At 48.0% G+C, this 22,014-nt stretch overlaps 10 protein-coding genes across 10 annotated transcripts; 7 read left to right on the top strand and 3 right to left on the bottom strand.

The window, feature by feature from the left end:
* Positions 1–1,134: 1,134 nt before the first annotated feature.
* On the top strand, positions 1,135–2,177 carry ONS95_006091 (uncharacterized protein; the record flags this gene model as incomplete). Its single annotated transcript, XM_058499529.1, has 3 exons — positions 1,135–1,420; positions 1,473–1,900; positions 1,953–2,177. The coding sequence occupies 3 exons, from the start codon at positions 1,135–1,137 to the stop codon at positions 2,175–2,177; spliced, it is 939 nt and encodes a 312-aa protein (XP_058350573.1).
* Positions 2,178–3,347: 1,170 nt separating this feature from the next.
* Positions 3,348–5,155, top strand: ONS95_006090 (uncharacterized protein; the record flags this gene model as incomplete). The annotated part of the gene is made up of 3 exons (XM_058499528.1): positions 3,348–3,445; positions 3,499–4,110; positions 4,162–5,155. The coding sequence occupies 3 exons, from the start codon at positions 3,348–3,350 to the stop codon at positions 5,153–5,155; spliced, it is 1,704 nt and encodes a 567-aa protein (XP_058350572.1).
* A 215-nt stretch (positions 5,156–5,370) lies between these two features.
* ONS95_006089 (uncharacterized protein) lies at positions 5,371–6,692 on the bottom strand (the record flags this gene model as incomplete). The annotated part of the gene is made up of 4 exons (XM_058499527.1): positions 5,371–5,840; positions 5,889–6,191; positions 6,249–6,424; positions 6,478–6,692. 4 exons carry the CDS (start codon positions 6,690–6,692, stop codon positions 5,371–5,373), a joined length of 1,164 nt encoding a protein of 387 aa, XP_058350571.1.
* A 1,471-nt stretch (positions 6,693–8,163) lies between these two features.
* On the top strand, positions 8,164–9,679 carry ONS95_006088 (uncharacterized protein; the record flags this gene model as incomplete). The annotated part of the gene is made up of 4 exons (XM_058499526.1): positions 8,164–8,278; positions 8,350–8,498; positions 8,559–9,565; positions 9,616–9,679. 4 exons carry the CDS (start codon positions 8,164–8,166, stop codon positions 9,677–9,679), a joined length of 1,335 nt encoding a protein of 444 aa, XP_058350570.1.
* A 12-nt stretch (positions 9,680–9,691) lies between these two features.
* ONS95_006087 (uncharacterized protein) lies at positions 9,692–9,901 on the top strand (the record flags this gene model as incomplete). The annotated part of the gene is made up of 1 exon (XM_058499525.1): positions 9,692–9,901. One exon carries the CDS (start codon positions 9,692–9,694, stop codon positions 9,899–9,901), a length of 210 nt encoding a protein of 69 aa, XP_058350569.1.
* A 1,236-nt stretch (positions 9,902–11,137) lies between these two features.
* ONS95_006086 (uncharacterized protein) lies at positions 11,138–12,484 on the top strand (the record flags this gene model as incomplete). The annotated part of the gene is made up of 1 exon (XM_058499524.1): positions 11,138–12,484. The coding sequence occupies one exon, from the start codon at positions 11,138–11,140 to the stop codon at positions 12,482–12,484; it is 1,347 nt and encodes a 448-aa protein (XP_058350568.1).
* Positions 12,485–14,503: 2,019 nt separating this feature from the next.
* On the bottom strand, positions 14,504–15,637 carry ONS95_006085 (uncharacterized protein; the record flags this gene model as incomplete). Its single annotated transcript, XM_058499523.1, has 2 exons — positions 14,504–14,710; positions 14,759–15,637. The coding sequence occupies 2 exons, from the start codon at positions 15,635–15,637 to the stop codon at positions 14,504–14,506; spliced, it is 1,086 nt and encodes a 361-aa protein (XP_058350567.1).
* Positions 15,638–15,930: 293 nt separating this feature from the next.
* PRE8 (Proteasome subunit alpha type-2) lies at positions 15,931–17,344 on the top strand. Its single transcript, XM_058499522.1, has 5 exons — positions 15,931–16,166; positions 16,250–16,269; positions 16,360–16,410; positions 16,467–17,072; positions 17,121–17,344. The coding sequence occupies exons 1-5, from the start codon at positions 16,123–16,125 to the stop codon at positions 17,237–17,239; spliced, it is 840 nt and encodes a 279-aa protein (XP_058350566.1). The 5' UTR covers positions 15,931–16,122; the 3' UTR covers positions 17,240–17,344.
* Positions 17,345–17,352: 8 nt separating this feature from the next.
* Positions 17,353–18,639, bottom strand: ONS95_006083 (uncharacterized protein; the record flags this gene model as incomplete). Its single annotated transcript, XM_058499521.1, has 4 exons — positions 17,353–17,773; positions 17,822–18,029; positions 18,077–18,193; positions 18,489–18,639. 4 exons carry the CDS (start codon positions 18,637–18,639, stop codon positions 17,353–17,355), a joined length of 897 nt encoding a protein of 298 aa, XP_058350565.1.
* An 863-nt stretch (positions 18,640–19,502) lies between these two features.
* ONS95_006082 (uncharacterized protein) lies at positions 19,503–21,744 on the top strand (the record flags this gene model as incomplete). Its single annotated transcript, XM_058499520.1, has 4 exons — positions 19,503–19,678; positions 19,926–21,304; positions 21,353–21,410; positions 21,468–21,744. The coding sequence occupies 4 exons, from the start codon at positions 19,503–19,505 to the stop codon at positions 21,742–21,744; spliced, it is 1,890 nt and encodes a 629-aa protein (XP_058350564.1).
* Positions 21,745–22,014: the final 270 nt, after the last annotated feature.

Here is a 22,014-nt window from a genome sequence, read left to right as displayed (position 1 = left end):
GAAAGGTTGAGTACATAGAAAGGTGGAGAAATGAGAACATAATACAAAAACAATTCAGACTAAGATTTAGCTTGCCTTGCAGTTTACAGTAAGCGGGTGGTATGAAAAGGGTAGAATGGAGGAGGGATGAGTACGAGCAGGGGCCTCGGCGACTAGTCTTTGTGTAATCATTCTGAGCTTATTGTTCAAGATTACTAGGAATAGCTTTGACAGAAGTGAAAGTATATTTACTAAATGTAGATCGCATGAGGATAGCTACCTACTGGATAAGTAGAGATGTCATAATGGAATGGGAATACTTTACGATGTTCTTATGAAAATAGAAAAGAGGGAATCTAAACAAGGCCGACCACCTACCGAGACGTCAATTCTTACCTGGGTAGATGCGAGTCTTTACACTTTCATAATTGTGGGCTTATTCGAGACTATTGACGGTAAATGCCAGACATTCCTCCGGGGATTTTAAAGGCTTCTGCACGCTACCAAAGACCGGTCCGCTAGCCGACTCACCAGAGGATCAAGTAGATTAGGGATTTCGGCTGTTAAAGGTGTTTGACGTGATGGGGCTCTAACGGCACTTGAGACTTTTCCTGTCCAGCATTGATTCATGTGAGGTAGATGGATATCTGTTCTTCATTGGAATAAGCACAGCAGTTGTTTGAAATTTGGTCATCCCCCCTTTGATCCTTATCTTGACAGCCGAGCTGAAACAGGCCCCTTCATTGGCCAAATTCTTGAAGGGACCAAGACCAGCCCCAGCACGCACCCAGTGCGCTAGGCCCAACTAATCATGAAAGCCAAACTGTACAATAATTTGAAGTCGTTCATTTCGTTTCGTATCACAGCGTCTCCACCAGGACATTCTTTTCTGAGTCGCAAGAAGTCGGCCACCCTCAGTCCATTCCACAGTCCGACAGATAGTCCTTCAATCGGTGACTTGGCCGCTGACCAATTCTCCTGCGAAGCGCTGAGCTGCATATACGAAGGAGGGAAACAGGAGGGCAAGAAGAGGAGGGTTTTGACCAGATTTACATCTCCAACACCATCCTCGACAACATCGGCATCGGAGGTCTCCTCCCTACTACACTGCTGGATAGCGACTGCTGAGGTGCCAACGGCCCTCTTCACCTCGAGATGCACATGGCGCTGCCTCTGAGGAAATCCTCGAATCCTCCACCGTATGCGACTCGATCGACACGTTTCCCGATGGTGCGGAGGAGTAGAGTGCAAGCCATCGCCTTATGTGCTTGCGCAGTCGGTGCATTCATATTCATACTCTCCCAGATATTTGGAGGCTCAGAGAGGATACCGTCTGGGACGCCGCCGGTAGTTATTGTGACGGTTCTGAACCCGGAACTCTACAGCAAGGAGTACTTAAACAATATCAAGGATAACAGGATAGAATACGCGAAGAAACATGGTATATACTGTTGGAACGAAACATGCAAGGCAGAATAGCTGACTGGAACTAGGCTACACCACTTTCTTCCCAACAGTTACAGATTACGATTTGGGCGGTTCCCCTGCCTCTTGGTCGAAGGTTCCTGCGGTTCGACACGCCTTGACCAAGTTTCCGCACACAACCTACGTCTGGTACCTGGACCAGAACTCCCTCATAATGAACCCAGACATGACTTTGGAGGGAGAGGTCATGAATCCGAAGAAACTGGAGAGCTTGATGATCAGGGATCAGCCAATTGTGCCCCCTGACAGTGTTATCAAGACTTTCCCACATCTGAAAGGAGCCAACATCGATTTTGTCCTTACCCAGGACAAGGACGGACTATCGCAGGGTAGCTTCGTAATTCGAAAAGGGGATTGGAGCAAGTTTTTTCTGGATACGTGGTTTGATCCGCTGTACAGATCTTACAACTTCCAGAAGGCAGATACGCACGCTCTGGTAAGTGGAACAAATTCCATATCGGTTACTAGAAATACTAATGGGCCAAAAGGAACATATCGTGCAATGGCACCCAACGATTCTTTCGAGACTGGCCCTAGTACCGCAAAGGGCATTGAATGCATACAGCAAGAGAGAGCTTGCCTCACCAGAGGGGACGTACAAAGATGGGGATTTCGTCATCCGTTTTACAGGGTGTGATGGAGTCGGGCGAAGCTGTGAGGGAGAGGCAGAACCATTCTCAAAGCAATGGCGGACAGCATTCCGCCAACGATAACCTCATTTCAATTCTTGTCCGATATTCACACAACTAGAATGGATGGTAGGGAGTCCTAATGATCTACGATCTACGAAGAAACCCCAACGACAGTTGGCATAGGAAGATCGAGGATGGCGTTCCGGCGTTTAGGGACAGACGACATGAGACACTGTGTCTCGCATGTGTGTATAATCTTTGCATGAGCATCTGCATTGGGCAAGGATGCCCTTCTAGAACTGGCGTTTGCAGCGATGAAATATGTGGGAGTGCAATTTTGTTGCTTCTCTTGTACTGTACATTATGTTCACATACCATCACAGTCAATGGCACTGTTGTTCGATTGGAAAGGAATATGAAGGAGATCAGGGAGCCAAATATATTGCAGGTCTGAAGCAAACAAAGTATCTTGAAGGTTGAAGTAGAGAAAGTAGAATCAGCTACCTCACAAAGGTAAATGTTGACGCCACTCTCTTTTGTATAGAGTGTCCAGGGATTGGACAATTGATAGTTATAAAGTGGCAAGATTAGGGAGTCTAAGGTAGTTTGTCCTAAATTGCATCACCATGCATCAATTATTTGTCCTTTTGCCTGAGGTCCAAGCTGCATCTTGAAGATTATATAATTAAAATGACAGGAACTTACCTCGGTAGTACAGTTATACGTTGCATATCGACTTTGTATATTCTAGAAGGTTGTCAAGGCTCTTTTCAAAATCTGGCCCGGCAGTTTTCCATTTCAGTGGCATGGAGGTTGCAGACTTGCCCCTCCCGCGGGGTGTTGAGCCGAATCCATGTCCAGCCAACCAATGCTGCGAGAATCCACGAGGTGTCTCTTTTTGGACCCTCCACAACGCCATATCCGCCACTCTAACGGCCAAACTCCAGATCCGCAGAACCAAGTCTGAATTGGAATTGGTAAATCGTTCCGTGTAGTAGAACAAAAGTGGACTTCAAAAGGGTCCTCAACTGCCTATTAAGTAGCAATTGCCTTGCTAGCATGTGCTTTGCACCTCGGCAAGACCAAGTCATCTCAAGCGAGTGCGATAGGAACCTTTGTAACCAAGTAAAGATTGCAACCTCTCCATTTCGAAACGGACCGGGTCAAGGCAGAGGCACATATTAAGCTTCGTTCAGCCTCCATTTCCCAATCCTTCCCGTCTGCATACCAAGAAGACGAGACGAGTACAAAATGCCGGGCACTTCGAGTTTATCCACGAGCTTGCGCAACAGCTTCGCGATCAAGAAGGCTGGATCGAGTGGTCAACTGTTGTCTCTCAACATCGACTTGTAAGTTACTTCCATGAATTGATGGGCAGATAGCTAATTGCAGATCTCTACAGATTCCGCAACCTCATATTCTTCCTGTTTCTGTTAAGATGGACGAGGAAGGGTTTACTGAAGCTTAAGGGACGTGGATTGTTCGGCACGTTCGCAGATACATATATTGCCCTCAGGCGATACGCATACGGCCTCTTCCTCCGCGCGCCAGGCGTCCGATCGCAAGTCCAGAAGCAGGTCTCCGAAGCAGTCACGAAGTTACAAGGGAAGCTTGTGCCGTCCGGACCCGGCATTGTACGATATCTGACACTACCAAAAGAAGGATGGTCGGAGGAGACGGTGCTGAGGGAGCTGGAAACACTGGCTAACATGGACCACACGAGATGGGAGGATGGATTCGTTTCTGGAGCAGTTTATCATGGAGGAGACTCCTTGATCAAATTGCAGACTGAGGCGTTTGGGAAGTTCACTGTGGCGAACCCTATTCACCCTGATGTCTTCCCTGGTGTAAGAAAGATGGAGGCGGAAATTGTGTCGATGGTTTTGGCTATGTTCAACGCTCCCGGTGGATCAGCAGGTGTGACAACCAGTGGAGGAACAGAGTCTATCTTGATGGCATGCTTGAGTGCCAGGAATAAGGCATATGCAGAGAGAGGTGTCACAGAGCCAGAGATGTAAGCTCTTTTATCACAGCATTCGATCTATTTTACTGACATTCTTTCAAGGATTCTACCAGAGACAGGCCACACAGCCTTCCGTAAAGCAGGCGAATACTTCGGCATCAAGATCCACCTAGTTGCCTGTCCAGCACCCTCTTACCAAGTACACATCCCCTCTGTAGCCCGCCTCATCAATAGCAACACCGTTCTTCTCGTCGGCTCGGCCCCTAACTTCCCTCATGGCATAATCGACGACATAACTTCCCTCTCCAAGCTCGCTCTCAAACGCAAGATCCCGCTACACGTTGACTGCTGCTTGGGTTCCTTCCTCGTCCCCTTCCTCGAGAAAGCAGGCTTTGAAACGGAGCTATTCGATTTCAGACTCAAGGGTGTGACGAGTATCAGTTGCGATACACATAAATACGGATTCGCACCCAAGGGGAATTCAACTTGTTTGTACCGGAACGAGAAACTCAGGAGCTACCAGTACTTCATCTCACCTGACTGGTCTGGTGGCGTGTACGCCTCTCCCTCAATTGCGGGCTCTAGACCCGGTGCTCTGATTGCTGGATGCTGGGCTAGTTTGATGAGCGTAGGCGAGTTAGGATATATCAAGTCATGTTCGGAGATTGTTGGAGCGACAAAGAAGATCGTCGATGCTATCGAGCATAATCCTGCTCTGAATAGCGACCTGGAAGTCCTAGGTCACCCCTTGGTATCCGTTGTTGCTTTTAACTCGAAGACGCTGGATGTGTATGATATTGCCGATGCGATGTCTGCTAAGGGATGGCACTTGAACTCCTTGCAGAGTCCACCGGCTATTCACGTCGCTGTCACTCTACCTATCGTCAAGGTCTGGGAGAAGCTCGTTTCTGACTTGGAGGCTGTTGTGGAAGGCGAGAAGGAGAAGGAACGTGTTAGGATCGTGGAAGGTAAAGGAGCCAAGGGGAAGAGCTTGGGTGACAGTGCTGCACTGTATGGTGTTGCCGGAAGCTTGCCAAACAAGAGCGTGGTGGTTGAGCTTGCTAGTGGGTTCTTGGATACCCTGTACAAAGCCTAGTAGTCGTGTATTCGGCTGGTATGCGGCGTTTAGATTGGCATTTGTTGGCATTTTGAAGGGTGGAGTTCCGGTTGAGAATTATGTTTCAATTCGTGTATCTCTCTAGCTCATGAGGATTCTAAGTTTACTATCTTACTGTTTACCTCTTGCGACGAGCAATTTCTTGGAAGTGATATGCTCTGGTATTTTGAACCTCATCCATATGCTTATCAAAGTCAAGAAGTCTCCAGCTTGCTCAACCAATTCACAATCATCATAGCCTGAACCAATGCTACCTCTTCGCCAAACTTCTCTCCATCTGCCGACGAGGCCTGCAATGTTAAATTATACATGCTCAAAACATCAAAGTGCTTCTCCCTTGCTACCGGCACCATCTCAGTATGAAAATCCCAGACCACCAGGTTTCCGTTCTTGGGAGCCAAATTCGGTTTTTTGCCGAGTCCAAATGCTGGGGCACCCAGAAAGAGCATGGGGATATTACGTTCGGCTCCTGTGGCAAGTGTGACCCATTCATCCATCGATCGGGTGGCTATACCTGTATCGAAAGCGGAACCGTGGCCGAAAGAGAAAATCATAGGTGACGGTTGCCATGGATTTGATTTGCCATAGGTGAGATCTTTGAAAGCAGCCTGGGATTCTGGAGCTGATGGTACGCTCTTGACGGTTATATAGGCGTGAGGTGTGTCTTTTTTCTCAGCTCAAGGATACATTCCGGGGAGTTCTTGTGACATACCATTACAATAGTAGGGACTCCCTTTCCGATCTCCACCTTCGTTTTTCTTCGCATCCTCGCTAGTGTTGATAGCGAACCGCTGACATTTGATGTCAAGGAACTGGTTGTGACATCTACACTTTGTCTTGTCCTCGTCGCTCATGATCCACTGTTGAAGGCCACCAAGCGCGAGATCCTCACGTAGCAGTATGTTGAAAGCGGCATAGATGGATTGTGCCAGATCATCTCCGACGAAAGTGATTGCATTGAAGCGCCCGACAATCATACATATTTCAGGAGTTGAAAACCATCTGTACGTGCATCCTGTCCAGATCGTATCAGCTGTAGCTTCTGCTTTATGGAACGTATGCGTGAACGTACCTTTACCAACAAATGGCTCATCAAACCCGTATCTCCCACCACCACTCATCGCCTCCAAAAGAGTAGCTCTCTTGCCACAAAACGGGCTGATTTTAGGATTCAACGGCCATGGCGCAGTATACAAATCATTTTGCAAAATGCCACATTCTCGACTGCCAACAAAATGTTTGATCGCACTACAAGCACGCCTATGAGTTCTTGACCACCGGAGAGAGAGCTGTCGACTCACTCTTCTCCAGGCTCAAGAATCAAGGGCTGCTTGGTGTGGCGTACAGACATCGAGTGGACCATGATCGAGACCGGTAGTAAGAGGACGTAGGCGCCACAGCAGAAGAAGAGAATGAGCAACACCAGGCGCAGGATAGAAGCTCGAGAAGAGGGGAGGTTTCGCGTGTCGAGCTTCATGGAGGCCCATGAGGTCGCGAGCCGTGGAGCGAGACCCATATTTCACGATATTTGTCTTAAGGATTCGGAAAATCTTTCTTGAGTGAAAAGAGTTGTGGCCTCTGGAAGCTGTTCAGTTCCCCTGTTTTTAATAACTTGGTGGATGGTGCCTTCCTCCTCTGATGTACACGTCCCGAACCTGCTTCAAAACTTTTCAGACGAACGAGAAAAAGACGATAAATCGGCTTGTGTGAAGTAATAGCTGATTGAACACCTGGAAGTGGGGAAGGTATGTAACAATGTGACGCAGCATGAGTTCGCATTCGTTCCATAATTGAGTTTGTCTGGTATGAACTCGCTTAGGCTATTGTGCCTCCCATTTGCATGCCTGCATTCTACTGTCCAAGGGTGTTGTTTGGAACGAGTAAAGATAAATGTGACAATACCGAGAGTCGGATCATGGACAGAGTCCTTGCTTTTGAGTCTTCTCCATCTTCCAGTGGCATAAACATTCCCGCTTCCTTGGGCGAGACACCTCTACAGATTTCACACACGGTTCACACACCGTGTGTGAAATCTGTAATCTTCCGAGCCATCATCATCCGCGGATATCGTTCGAACAAATGAAACTCAATAATAAGAAGGCGAGGTGCCAACGAGAAGCAAACATTATTGCCGTTCGCAGAGAGCAAAGAAGTGAACATCGATTCATCCTCACAACATCCATTGCGCCCGCTGTTGTTTTCGGCAGTTTATGGAGCGAAGTCTCCAGAAGCCAACTCCCGCAATGCTCCGCAATCCGGACGACTAAGCCGAGATAAATTCATGCCCGAGGTTCACATGGGCATACCTTAGGTATGGGGTTGGGGTTGGGGCTGATTAGCTTAATCTAGCAGCATATCAGCTGAGAGCTCAAGCGACGTTCGAGGCACGGTGAAGAAAACAAAGCCGAGCATTCAAGGCATCGTGAAGCGGTGGGAGAGGGAATTGAATACAGACAAAGCATAGAAAGGTCACAATTGAAGGTAAGTCTCCCTTTAGATAGAAATTATTTACGACATGTAAGCTTTGGAGCAATTAAATGGCGTGTACCTACATACCTTTACACCTCCCTCCCCATTGCGCCTAGTCATGAAGTTCCTTTCCCCCTGCAAGTCGACGCCCCGCACTGGCTGGAACCGATCCCCTCGTCCTTAGCAATGTGCTAAAGCTGTGATTCATCGACTGTCGTGTGTCGTCGAAGCCTTTTGACTTGCTCTTATTATTCTTCGCTTTCACCTTTCCCGCACCTTGTTCAATTGCCCAGGTCAACGTCAATCTACCTTTCCAATTCTTTGCACCTCGCTCCATACCAGCAGCAATTGAAATCCCAATCCACCTCGGCAGACGGCTCCTCCAATCCTAGCTTCATTACCTCGGAGACGCGGGGAACAGCAGACAGCGTGCTCATCTCATGGCAGAGAAGGCAATCCAGTGTCGACCGAGCTTTGTATACCATTCATAGGCCTGAGGGCCAACATCAGTCTACAAGATGTCGTGGAAGAAGTCTGAGAGGTTGATGGATACCATCAAGCACTACTCTGGCTTCCCTGCAACCGGCGTGAGCTTAAGACAGATGGTCCAATTCGGCGAGCGGCCATCAACAGGTGAGTGTTCTACTACATTGTATTACCAAGCATATACTTGACAGGTTTTGCTGACTCTGCTGGCACACTAGGAACCCTTTTTCGTGCCTCTCAATTCTTGTCCGAAGAGCTGCCAATACGACTCGCCCACAGAGTACAAGAGCTTGGAGATCTGCCAGATGGATTGAATGAGATGCCATCAATAAAGAGAGTCCAAGACTGGTATGCACAGTCTTTCGAGGTAATGCTCGTCTCCGTTCCCGCAGATATCATGATTTTTGGTTGCTGACATGTGATACAGGAGATAACAACACTCCCACGACCGCAACTTTCGAAAGATGTACGAGACCGACTCATGAAACCTTCTAAGCACCATGGCAGATCCTCCAAAATCCTCACGGAAGCCACACAGAACCCGAGCGTAGAGAAAGGCCAGTACACCTCTTCGCCTTGGCAACAAAATGGAAATGGGAATGGTAATGGAGGAGACTCAAAGAAGGGAGCTGCATCGGCAAGACGCTACTTTGCAACTGTGGAGGATAGTACCGACTGGCCACCTGAGCTCCATGACTACAATCAAAGATTTGCGGATACCTTGAATACCATTAAACGGCGGCACGATGGTGTTGTAACGACTGTTGCACAGGGTATCTTGGAATATAAGCGCAAACGGCAACGCATGCAGATCGACAATAACATTCAATCATTTTTGGACCGGTTTTATATGTCACGAATTGGGATCCGAATGTTGATCGGACAGCATATCGCGTTGACGGATCAGAGTCACAACAAAGACCCAACATATGTGGGAATAATTTGCACGAAGACCAATGTTCGGGATCTGGCCCAAGAAGCTATTGAGAATGCTCGATTCGTTTGCGAAGACCACTATGGACTATTCGATGCGCCTAAAGTCCAGCTCGTGTGCCCTCCAAATCTCAACTTCATGTACGTTCCAGGACATCTATCACACATGCTCTTCGAGACATTGAAGAACTCCCTGCGAGCGGTGGTCGAGACACATGGACAAGACAAGGACGAATTCCCAGTGACCAAAGTCGTGGTAGCAGAAGGAAAGGAAGACATCACCATCAAAATCTCAGACGAAGGTGGTGGAATTCCGCGCAGTGCCATCCCTCTCGTCTGGACTTATATGTACACTACTGTGGATACAACGCCTAGTTTAGATCCGGATTTTGATAAAAGTGATTTCAAAGCGCCTATGGCTGGATTCGGGTACGGGTTACCCATATCGAGACTGTATGCGCGCTATTTTGGAGGAGATTTGAAGTTGATCAGTATGGAGGGGTAAGTGCAAGGTACATACAGTATTCTATATCAGGCTAATCGGTTTATAGCTACGGAACAGACGTATATCTTCATCTTAACCGTCTGTCGAGTTCCTCGGAACCCCTGCAATAACAATCAGCAGTCATGAGGGGCGGTGTGGGTTTTCCATCTAACTCGACACCGTCTCAAGGATTGACGAGGATGTTGTGGCAAAAGCAGATGAATCTCAAACTGCGTCATACCAGAGAAGTCAGCGAACGCAAGCAAGTTGGTGACGCGGAGAGCATGATCAACGAGGGTAGAGGCGCCTCTGGACACCATGGATTCTTCAAGGGCGACGGCGGCGAAGTGTAAATGTTGGATAAGCATCTTTGTTTTGAGACAGACGAAAGGACATATTTGTACATACTGATATTGGGAGGGCATTGAAGGGTGGTAGGCGTCCAAGATGTGAAGAGGATTTGCTTGGAATTGGGAGTATGGAAAATGCTCAATACACGAAAGGATATCAACTTGACCAACTGGCGGACTTGATCTCGAATTGCTTCTATTATTGCAGAGCATGAGAGCATATTTTGAAATGTACTCCATTTGACTCGTGATATGAACTCTTGTCGCCTCGCTTGCGTGTTGCATGTGTTTTGGGGGTTATCGTCCCGTCTTTTCACCCTGTTGCGACTGGTTGAACCTAATCATCCTAGAAGATAAGGCTCAACCTTTTCTGCTTTCGTCTCAACAACAACAATACATGCTACGGCTTATAAAATAAAGCTTGTCGATGAGCAGAATACCGCCATGTTGCTGGACTGGATACCACATGAATCAAATCTGGTCATCTTGGCAACCGAATGTCTTTTCTCCTTCAACTAATAACCCTGTTTTCGAGTGCCAGCGACGTCGTGCTACATTCATGCCATTGCTTTTTCTTCTAGGAAGGCGGTAGCAACGAAATATGCGGGTCTCACATGAATATTGATACAGATCGGGAATTCATCCAGGCTACCCCGTCCAGTCATTCGAGTGAGTGCTGTAGGGCTGCAGCAAGCTAGTGCTAACCCATCGTGGGTCTCCCAAACAGTCCGAACCAAATAATGGCTGAGTAACTGCGTCGCGTGCATCTCTCTTGCCAACTCCATCCTCTTCTTTCCTCTTTCTCGTCTCACAATCTCAACCTTCAAACTCGTCTTTGGCGGCGAAAGATCATCCATCCCGTCACCTGCAGCAGAAAGGCCCTGGACAAGCAGCACGTTCTGACGCAATTTCATCTCCACTTTTTCAAGGACCCTGCATCCATCCCATCGCGAATCTGGACGCGTCTCCGAGCGGAAGCAACACCCTGCAAGCCTCTTGAAACTTCACATGGACATTAATCGTCTGATTTCTCTTCGCATCAATCTACAAGGAACGTTGATAAAAATCCCATAAGGACCCTTGGATTCAGAGGTGTATTGGCAAAGAAAGTTTCCTTCTCATTTGTTCAGAGTTCTGGAGCGAGGGGATATCGTTTCCTGAACTGCCAAGTACTGGAAGGGGTCTTCGACATTGTGAGGATTTCCCTTTTACATCCACAAGTTCTCTCGCAACTTGACCATGGCGGCGGCAAATGGCGAAAGAAAGTCGATAATGCAGGTACTTCCTGTCGAAATCCTCCTAATCATCTGCGATGTCATGCCTCAGCCGAGCCTGTGCAACTTCCGTAGAACATGTCGCTCTGCTGCATCAATAGGAGAGAAGCCTCTGGTGGGATCTTTACATGTAATGTTTAGCTACAAGTCCTTCCAGAACCTCCTCAATATCTCGCACCATGTGTCTTTGCGCCGATACGTCACAAGCATATTCTACGAAGTGCGCTTCCTGGAAGAAGTAATGTTTACAGAGTTCAGGTCAAACGTACTGGAGATTGAAGAGCTAGGAGGCCGTACCCCGATGGACAATGAAGAGATTATCGCAAATGCTTGGAAATCATACAAGCCTTTGCTGGACACGCAAATGCATATGAAGAGGACCAACTACGATTTTGCGGTTTTAGCGCAAGCTTTACCTAGGTTTCCTATCTTGAGGAAAATCGAGATGAGCTCGGAATATGGGTGTCCGTCCCAGACTATGGCGAAAGCATACGAGGCTACTATGGCCATACCAGGCTTGATGATGGATGGAGGAGAAATCAGCGATGATGAGGAAACAGGAACAAGAAGTCTAGGATCGCTTCTTCTCGCAGCGGCAACTCTGCCCACTCCCCTTGAAACGCTAAGTGCGCATCGAATCCACTGGTCATTCTTCAATGATTCGCCGCTCGATCTTCACTTTGGAGCTTTCACGTACCTGCGACACATTGACTTAGTCCTGGAGCCAGATTACGATGATTGGTCCGAACAGGATGTTGTGAAAGCAAGACATGTACAATTGGGAAAAGCATTGAGATCCGCGAAAGGACTGGAGACACTCCGACTGACGTTCGATGATGCCGACACCGTCCCTAAGGCTGTACTTTTGCAACGCCTTATGAACGTCCCTGTGGTCTGGGAACGCATCTCAGAGGGCATGACCTGGCCATGTCTTCATACTTTAGAGCTTACCGTCGTAACGACCAGCGAAGCCGGAATCAGTGATTTCCTCAGACGGCATTCCAGCACATTGAAAGTCATCAAATGGCACAACATGTGGTTAGCGGGTAGTGCCTTGGGATGGAACAGGATCTTCAGACGCATGAAGAAGCACATGGCGCTCAAGGTAGTAGTGTTTGGTGGTATCTGGGGAGGAGACAGCAATTCTTCAACGGAGCCAAAGCTGCTGAAAATGGAGGACGAGGTGGGATCTCGGGTTGCCGCTTCCATCGTCAGAGGTCGTGAGAGTAGGAACAAGTTTAAAGCCGTGGAAGGACCGGTTGCAAGACTGGATTCGCCGTTGCAGCCATTTGCTGACGATGCTTCCACATAGTCATATTGGCACCGGATATGAATGTAGGATATAATTTCGAGATGGAGTCTCTTAAGGTTAATGGGCGGTGGGATGGCGAGTTAGAGGGTTTGTGTATGGAATAAGGCCTTAGACGAAATTGTCTGGCACACTGAATGAATTGTTGGTGGTAGTAATAAGTCCCTACGCACCATGGCTCTTACATGTAAGAAGTAATAAGTCGCAGACAAGATTATTCTGATGAGTATAAAGTCTGCTCAAGTTGATCATACACAAGAAGTGACAAACCTTATATCCATGTTGCTTTCCCCTCATTAAGCGAGTGCTTCTCGATACATGCAGAACTTGGTGTTTCTCACGAGGAACTTGCCATGGTTGTCGGCCACCTAGATTTGCGCGAGTCGAGAGCAGAGATCACGTTCTTGATATACGGCATCCTCAAGGATGTAGCAGAGATTTCATTCGAGCAGCGAGCCAAGAAGCTCTGCCGCTCACATTGAAAAACGCCGTCATATGTTATACATACTTTCACACAGGTATGCTCAAGCTGGTGATGATTCAGCCACATAATTGAAAAACGGAAGTGCTTACTCGTCAGTAGGAAAAGGGTTATGCCGTAGATACTGAGCAGATTGTCCTTACGCTGTGGAGCCTGCCAGAAAATCCAAATCATGACGAGAGGAAAGATTTGATTCGGGTAGGCATAGTATTCTTTCCATCAGCCGTGCACATTCCGGAACTCCAATCAGAGTTGTTCGCACAGGCTCAACGCTTGCCGAGCGCGACACCATAGCACGATATTTATGCGCCAGAGTTCGCATGAAATTGAAGGTATGGTAAGCTTCCTTACATCTCAAGTATGGTCTGACAATTTCAGCAGCATCTTGCAAAACTGCAATTCATTCAAGCATCAAATTCAGTTGAAGGAAACATCAAGGACACAGGAAAGGCACCAGAATAAGAGAGACAGGAACCCGAAGCTCGTGACAGCACAAGTATCGGGTCGACATTTGATTGCCAAGCGCCGATCAGATGGGATCCACTTGCGAAGGTGGACTTTCACTCCTCATTAATATGAACCAATACTGAGCAGAAACAGCCGATAGGATCTATCCCTTTGGCGAGGGTATCAAAGTCTACCGAGTATCCCTGGAAGGTGACGATGGAGGACTTGCATAAAATACACCTTGTCTCAATGCACAATGATCAACATTAAGTATATCTTCCTAAGCAACTTCATATCACCCTTATCAAACATAGCACGCTAGAAATGGTATAGTGTTTAAAATAGCATGTATCTAGGGTAATAAGGAAGATGTTAAGAAGATAAAAAGGATAGAAGCGCCACCATCAATGGAGATTGTGCTACGTCCTATTAATATATTAAATGCAACAAGGAAGAACCTCAGAACTTAGTAATTCCTCAAAGACAGAGTATTTACGACAGCGTGTTTCCTCTGAAGTGTGCGCGTCAAATGAACAAACAGATACAGATACAGCAATACGATAAATTCAAGGACATTCGAGGAAGACAAGAAAGGAGCATTCATGGTTTCTTTTACTAAGCAAAATTCATATTATATTCGGATGCTCGGGAAATGAACAACTGCTATCTAACCATGCCAGTGACGCAGCATTGGTTCGATTCAAGGTCAGAAATGTATCAACTCATCGGTCTCTGAATTCTCTTATAAGCAAAGGCGCCGAAGCAGAAGAAACAGCACCAACAATCCCATAGAAAGAAAAGTGGCATATCGACAGAGTGTTGACTGAGCTCGCGGTCGCCGGTAGTGAGACGAGAACAAGACGCTCAAGTTTCGAGGCTCCAGCAGAGCGGTATATCTATGCACACAGACTAGCTGACACCCTACTTGGAGAGGAACTCGTGGCAGCTTAAGTTGTGTGCAATGTAATGGATTGTATGTCACTATGGACTGCGGAAGGGACGTAGTCTGAGATCAATACGCTATGAAGGTGAAGCTTGTATGTACAAAACTATCCTAACATGTTGCACTGAAGACAATGTCAATGCAGTCTGGACTACTGGGATTTTCGGCTTTCGGATTCTGTGTTCTCCGAGGCTGTAGCTGTTTCTTCAGCCGCCCTAGCTTCAGCAGCCGTCGCTGCTTGAGCAGGTGGAGGCTCATCGAGCTCTTCAGGTTCATCGTCACCTTGAACATCAGCGACTCGGTCACCAGCAGCGTCGAGAGTTCTCGCTGTCCAGGCTCGTACCCATGTCCACACGGCCTAGGAACTTGTTAGCACCCACTCACCCTTCTATATAATAGAACTTACTGCTAAGAAAGTAATCACGCCTATAATGACAACGGTCCATGAGATATCAGCAAGCCTGTCTCGCCCGTTTGCTCCCCCTGCCCTTCTTCGACCACCTCCTCCAACGAGCCCGGTTTGTCTGAGATTCCACCAATGCCACGGAGACATAGCAAAGAACACTTTCACAAAACCAAGTAGCCCAAGTGATGCCAAGCCTTTTAGAAAGTGTTCGAGCCATGAGGCATCCTCGTCTTCAAGTAGCAATGCTGTTCCCCCAGAAGGCAATGATGTAATGGTGTCGTATGGGTCGAGGTACAGACTGATAATAGGATCCGCCACGAAGCCAAAAATGAAGACAGTGGTGACCATAATCAAGAAGGTGATCGCGATTTGCGTCAGGGTGCTTGTGATCAGTCGACTCCATCGCATCCTTTCCAAACGGTATTGGTATTTACAAGTAGGACATTCCCAGAAATTTCGTCGACCGTAGGATGGATCTGAATGCCTCCACTCCTGTAAACAGCCTTCGTGGACATACTTCTGGGAGCCTCGACATTTGCACGGCCTGATCAACCGGCCAGAGCTAGGATCAGCAGATATGTATGACACCTTGGGTGCTGGATGGAGCATTGAGGATACACCTCCAGTGAGAGGTTCAAGAGTTGGAGGTACCTCCTCTAGACATATCCTGCATGTTCGAGTGGCATAGTGTCTTTGAGGTGGTGGGGTCGGAGGTGGAGTATGCTGTTCAAAATCTTCAGAAGAAGTTTCCACATCGCCTTCTGGGACTTCCTCTGCAAAGACTCCTGGCGCAGATGCAGCATCGAGTTCATCTTTCACCACATCTTCCGTAGAATCAGGCCAAGACCAGTTGGCTCGGGTCTCATAGGGAACAGACATGATGGTAGCTTTGTAGCTGGTGAGGCCGAACAGCTATGTAGGCATTAAAAAAGCTTCGCAAGCAGCTCTGGAGCTCCTAGAAACGATCAGTGGTGAGGCATTAGTTAAGTAGAAGAGAGCTCCTTGTCGCCGAGGTGTTAGGAGCTTCAGTGAAAGGTGAGATGTGGCTTCTGCGAGTTCCAGAACGACAAAGATGAGCAAGTGCTCCGCCGCCATTCGGTTGGTGGTTGAAGTCAATGTTGCACCGCTTTGCCGAACGAACGAACGAAGCTGGAGTGTGTGCCTTCCTCAGGCTCCAACTTTAGCCTGACACGGCCGCCCAGGGCAGGCACTCGCGTCCTGGAAGCCTTCCCTTAGCTTTGAGCTTCATTTACAACAACAGCTCCATTATTTCCTCCCCAAAGACTTCAGAACTCTGCACCAGTTTGCGTTTCGATTCTAATTTCGACATTACAGCAGAGGAACTTCCTAGATAGACAGGCATCATGGCGGACAGATATTCCTTCTCGTTGACAACATTCAGTCCAAGGTAAAGCTCCAAGTCCATAGCTTCCACAATGCGCATTATGGCGAGTTCTTGCAAATAGTGTGCACGGTACTAACTGTCAACAGTGGGAAACTTGTACAAATAGGTTCGTTCCTCTCAAGTCGCAGGATCTGGATCGCGCGCGTCCTCACCTTCCGCTCTCTATGCAGCTAGGAAGCTAACTTCATGTACACAGAGTATGCATTGAATGCTGTCAATCAAGGTGTCACTGCGCTTGGAATCAAAGGTAGGCTTCAATGTGGATGATGGAAGCTCCAAGAAGCTATACTGATGCAACTAAAGCTACGAACGGAATTGTCCTGGCTACAGAAAAGAAGTCATCATCCCCCCTCATCGATCCTCCTTCGCTGTCAAAAGTCAGCCTCATCACCCCAAACATCGGCATGGTCTACTCCGGTATGGGCCCAGATTACAGAGTATTGGTCGACAAGGCGCGCAAAGTCTCACACACCGGCTATAAGAGAATCTATAACGAATACCCTCCAACGAGAATATTAGTGCAAGATGTAGCAAGAGTCATGCAGGAGGCTACGCAATCAGGAGGTGTGCGGCCTTACGGTGTCAGTCTGCTGATTGCTGGATGGGACGAGGGTATCGAGCCAGAGTCGGAGGATGCTGCGACTGCTGATACACACCCGGACGAGAAGAAGGTATCGGGCAAGACTGGTGGCACTCTGAAGGGCGGACCTATGTTGTACCAGGTCGATCCAAGTGGAAGCTACTTCCCATGGAAAGCAACCGCTATTGGCAAGAGTGCTACTTCTGCAAAGACGTTCTTGGAGAAGAGATACACTGAGGGTTTGGAGTTGGAGGATGCCGTCCATATTGCTCTGTTGACATTAAAGGAGACTATCGAGGGTGAGATGAACGGCGAGACTGTGGAGATTGGTAAGTTCTTCCTCCCTGGAAGCTGGATTGCATTGCTAATATTTATAGGTATTGTTGGACCACCAGCACACCACTTACTTGGTCTTGAGGGAGTTGAGGGAGCGCAAGGGCCAAGATTCAGAAAGTTGACACCGCAAGAGATCGAGGATTACCTTACGAATCTATGATCCTTTTCTTTTGCAATGCAGGGTCATTTTCGTTGCGCATTCAGAGCATCTGTGTATTATAGAATGGCATGAGAAGACAAAATGAAGGACACGAGATACCAACCACCTTTTCTTCAAGGGAAATTCTCTACCATGACGAAAGAGTTCTTGTATCCAGCGTGGACACTGGTGATTGTCTGCCCTTCCCTCAGAGGCAGTTTCACCTCCTTCCAATCCTCTAGCTCCTTCACCTCTAAGCCCAGTTGGCCATTCCCACCCTCACCAACCACAAACAGCTTGCGGTTCATAGTTACTACAAGCATATGATTCATACCAACAGAAACATCCCAAATATCCTCACCATCTAAATCGACCGGCATCGGGCTGCCCCCAAGACCTTCTAAAGTCGCCTTTTGACCTGCCCTTCCACCCCAAACGTACAGATCATTGTCCTCTGTTAAAGCAGCTGTGACATATCCGCCAGACGAAATCTTCCTGATACCTCCCCCAGGGAGCTCGACTAGATCTTCAACGATGCTTGGGACATTTGCTGGGCTGGATGTGTTTAGCTGCAAGCTCAGAACTTGGTTTGGGGATGCTAACCATTCGCTTGACACTTCTCGACCTAGACAATTAGGGTACCGTCCATCTCCCCATGTGTACACCTTCCCACCATCCTTGGAAAGAGCTGTAAACGTCGTTTGGTTTGCTTCAATGTGTTGTAGCTCTTCCTGGACATTGAGATCCTTCCCATCTTTGCTCTGGAAGTCTTGGAAGGATGAATATCTCGTTGAGGAGGTAGGTGTGAATTCTGTGAGGCATTAGACTGCGGTTCACTTCAGACAGTATTTGCTTTACCCGCTAGTTGGCCATTCCCTGCTAGAGCTAGATTTGCAAAGCAATCTTGTTTGTCCATACAGAGGGAAATTAGTTCGTCAGGAGTGCCGGCCGTAACGAGTCCGTTTGTGGTCCGTACTGTGAGATGTTAGCACGTCTCGCTTCCACAGAGCTTTAATTTTGACAGAACAAAGAAGCAGATATCATTGAGGCTAAGTTATCACTCTCCCATTAACCCCAACGACCAGAACGGAACATGGCATAGTTGGAAGGGGGAAAGAACCCAGTCACGTGGCGTATCGTCAACTCAGCTACCTTACCTACGGAGGGTAGGTACCTACCTAGGTGGGTATTGTTGATGCCAACCACCAAGGCTGTCGGGTGAAGCTTTTCCTCTGAGATATGATATGGCAAAAACATCCATTCTACTTACTCAAGGTAGCCGAAAGGCTTGTTCGTACGATCTCAATATGCTTGTCTTCGAAGACACTCCGGAAAGTGTTATGATCCCTGGAATCCAGACCCTTTTCTCCAGAGAAGTCAAGCTGACCCCAAGCGTTGAATCCAGATGCCCACAATTCCATCCTTGACCGAGACCATGAAACGGACTCTCTACACGTTGGTTGGTTGAGGTTCTTTGAAGTCCGTAAATCATGGTGTTTGTTTTGTACCACGCCGAGCACAGCCACCCAGCCGCCTCGCCTAAGCCCCCACTACTCGGCCTGGCGGATTGGAGAATGGATTAGCTTCGTTGGCCTAAATCCGTTCTCTGTCAGCATCTTTGGACAAACATCAACTGAATACCTTAGGTACTGTTTGATGGACTCGGTCATTCCAATACTGGTATCTTGTCCAACAAGTACATACCTGGAAAACTTGTCAGATCATTCCTGCCTCATCATTCCTGAATCATCGCACGCTTGCCTTGCTAGCTGACGACTCACTGTGCCGTATTATTGACGCCAAGGGTCCCGAGTCGCAGCCCCGAGTCCTGGGAAGGTTGCCTACGGTCAGGCTACGACATTCTGCTCCTGCAGGGACCGGTATCAATTAGTACGGATCGACCAGCCCTCTTGTTTCCCTTACCCAGGACAAGGTCTTTGTTTATCAGGTCTATTGTCCCTTCCGTGTTATCTCTCTGTATCAGTCCAACTCTGGTTATACGTAGTTGGCAGGATCTTTCTGCTCTTTGATATAACTACACAAGCCACAGCTATCCTTGATTCTGCTGCAAAACTCTCAATCTCTCAGAAAATCATCCTTGGCCCTCGAGTTCTTGCTGGTGAGGACGAGTCGTGTTTGTCGGATGTGATGGTGTGATAGGCAATTGAATAGACCAAGGATCTAGCGACTCAATTGACTTTCGATTCCCTGGAATTGAAGCGAATTGACATCCACAGCCTATGGCTACGATCGTTGACGCTCATTTCAGACGTACTCAATAACCATGAACCTCAGTCTTCCTCTCCGGCCTGCCAATAGGCGGAATGACGAGAGTAGAAACCACTTCACGAATTACACCCCAACTTCCTCGACCGAAGCTATTGCTGGACCTGTCCGAGAGCCTGCTCCTCTCAATGACCGGTTGATCGTTGGACTGGATTTTGGTACTACTTATTCTGGGTGAGTTATGTCCCAGTCATTCAATGGCATTACTTGAAACTGGTCAAGGCGGACTTGCGGTGCCACATTCAAGACAACCAAAACGCCTTTGTTTCGGAACATTACGACTACTTAGAGGATGTTCTGGCTCTGGCCCTGCGCTAAAGCCATGTCCGGGGCCGGGTGTTGTCAAACTGTTTAGTACAAAAATCCTGTTGATGTCGTGCTAGCCCAGCCATAGCAATAAGCTAACTAGCCCTTTGAACAGTGTTGCTGCTGTCTACACGTCGACGCCAGACGATGTTGAAATCATCAAAACCTGGCCTGGAGGAAACGGAATCACATCGGACAAAGTCCCCACGGAAATAGCATACGACTATCCTCCTGGCTCGCCAGATGGAACCGACCCGACGATTAAATGGGGCTTTCAATTCAGACCCGAAGAATCCAGACTTCGGTGTATCAAGCTCTTCCTTGACCGGTCACAAAAGCTACCTTTCTACGTCAGTCCATTGGAAACTGCCGCACAGTTGAAGAAATTCAACAAAAATGTCGTAGATGCCGTCAGTGACTACCTCACTCAGGTGTACAACCATACCATGGAGACTCTCACCAGGCGATATGGAGAATCTTTCATGGCTTCGACGAAAGTCGAGTTCGTACTCACATGTCCTGCTGTCTGGTCCGATGCAGCGAAGAACACTACACTGTTGGCTGCAGAGAAAGCTGGGATGGGATCCAAATCCGACATTCAGATGATCAGTGAGCCCGAGGCAGCTGCAGTCTATACCCTCAAAGCCATCCAGCCAAATCACCTAAGTGCAGGCGATAATTTTGTTGTTTGTGACGCCGGTGGTGGGACTGTAGATTTGATCGCTTACAAGATCATATCACTCAAGCCCCTACGAGTCGAGGAATCAGCAGTAGGAACGGGAGGCTTGTGCGGAAGTGCATTCTTGAACTATCGATTTGAAGAACATGTTCGAAACCGCATTGGCCATGCTAGATTCGATGAGATGAAGCTGAAGAAGGGCAAATGTTGGCAAATGGGGTTGAGATACTGGGAAGAGTTCGTTAAGCGTAACTTCAACGAGGAAGAGCATGCCGAAGTCAATGTTCCTTTTCCTGGTCTACCAGATGACGAGGAAGCTGGTCTAGATTGCGGCTTCCTAGTCATGACAGCCCCTCAAATCAAGGAGATATTTGAGCCGGTGGTCAAGGAAGTATGTGAGCTCGTACAAGGGCAAGTCGATGGGATAAGACAGAAAGGCGGTATTGTCAGCGGAATAGTCCTTGTCGGTGGTTTTGGCCAAAGTAATTATCTGTTCACACGGTTGAAGTCACATTTTAATACGGCGGCACCACCTCCATACAGCGAGCGGCCGACACACGCCCAAGCAACAGCACTTATTACGAATGGATCAGTTGAGGTCATGCAACCTGTCAATGCATGGACGGCAGTAGTTCGAGGAGCAGTATTGAGAGGGCTTGAGGGAAGTATGGTTGTCTCTCGGAAAGCGAGAATGCATTACGGTACTTCGTATGCTACCGTTTATGACGAGGATAAACATCAGGTCAGCGAGAGATATTGGAGTCCTCTCTGGGAGCGGTGGATGGTCAGTGACAGGATGCAATGGCATATTACCAGTAAGTAAACCTCTGTGCACCTTCAGACTCACACTGACTATCCGATAGAGGGAGAAACTCTGAGTGCAGCAACTCCTATTAGCTTCCACTATACTCGTAACTTTCGGTAAGTATCCCCTCAGCAAGCTCACCATTGAGACTTCACAAAGCTAAAACCTACCAGACCGGGCCAGTCTCTCGTCGTCTCAGATGACCTGATCGCCTCAGACGCCGACGGCGAGCCCCCCAGTGCCTACTCCCGAGACCTAGTGAATGTCTGCACGCTCACGACTGATCTGGCTGCCGTACCAAAGAGCCTCTTCACAAGGCTGACAACGACGAGGGGAGTCGAGTTTGACAATCTGGACTTTACGCTGGAGATGGTGGTTGAGAGTGGGCTGGCCTTTGAGTTGAAAGTTGACGGATTTAGGTACGGACGAGTGGAGGCGGAGTTTCATTGAGAACGGTAGATATCATGGGTGCGTTTTATCTAGTTTTCGCATGAGTGTTGAGAGAGGCAATTCTGTGAGGCCACCTCTTGCTAGATGGGCAGCGAAATGGAGGCACACAACTTTGTCTCATATCGATTATATACACAGGAGTAGCGAAACAGCCGCTGTAGTTATCATGGAGCGGGTCCTATTTATATTTTCCATCTCGTTAACCTCTCGAGCACCGGTCCATGTGGCAAGTGAAAGTACACATGTGGACGCCATAGCAAGGAATTCATT

Source organism: Cadophora gregata (assembly GCF_030347475.1).
Source record: "Cadophora gregata isolate MNR1 chromosome Unknown scaffold_17, whole genome shotgun sequence".
Taxonomy (NCBI): domain Eukaryota; kingdom Fungi; phylum Ascomycota; class Leotiomycetes; order Helotiales; family Ploettnerulaceae; genus Cadophora; species Cadophora gregata.
The sequence above is the reverse complement of the archived record's forward strand: the minus strand, read 5'-3'. Positions and strand labels throughout refer to the sequence as shown.

Bases quoted from the DNA above. Each gene is read 5' to 3' on its own strand.
- PRE8 (XM_058499522.1), top strand. From the start codon at position 16,123: ATGGCGGACAGATATTCCTTCTCGTTGACAACATTCAGTCCAAG. The intron at 16,167-16,249 runs GTAAAGCTCCAA...AACTGTCAACAG, and splicing joins TTGACAACATTCAGTCCAAG to TGGGAAACTTGTACAAATAG. The intron at 16,411-16,466 runs GTAGGCTTCAAT...ATGCAACTAAAG, and splicing joins CACTGCGCTTGGAATCAAAG to CTACGAACGGAATTGTCCTG.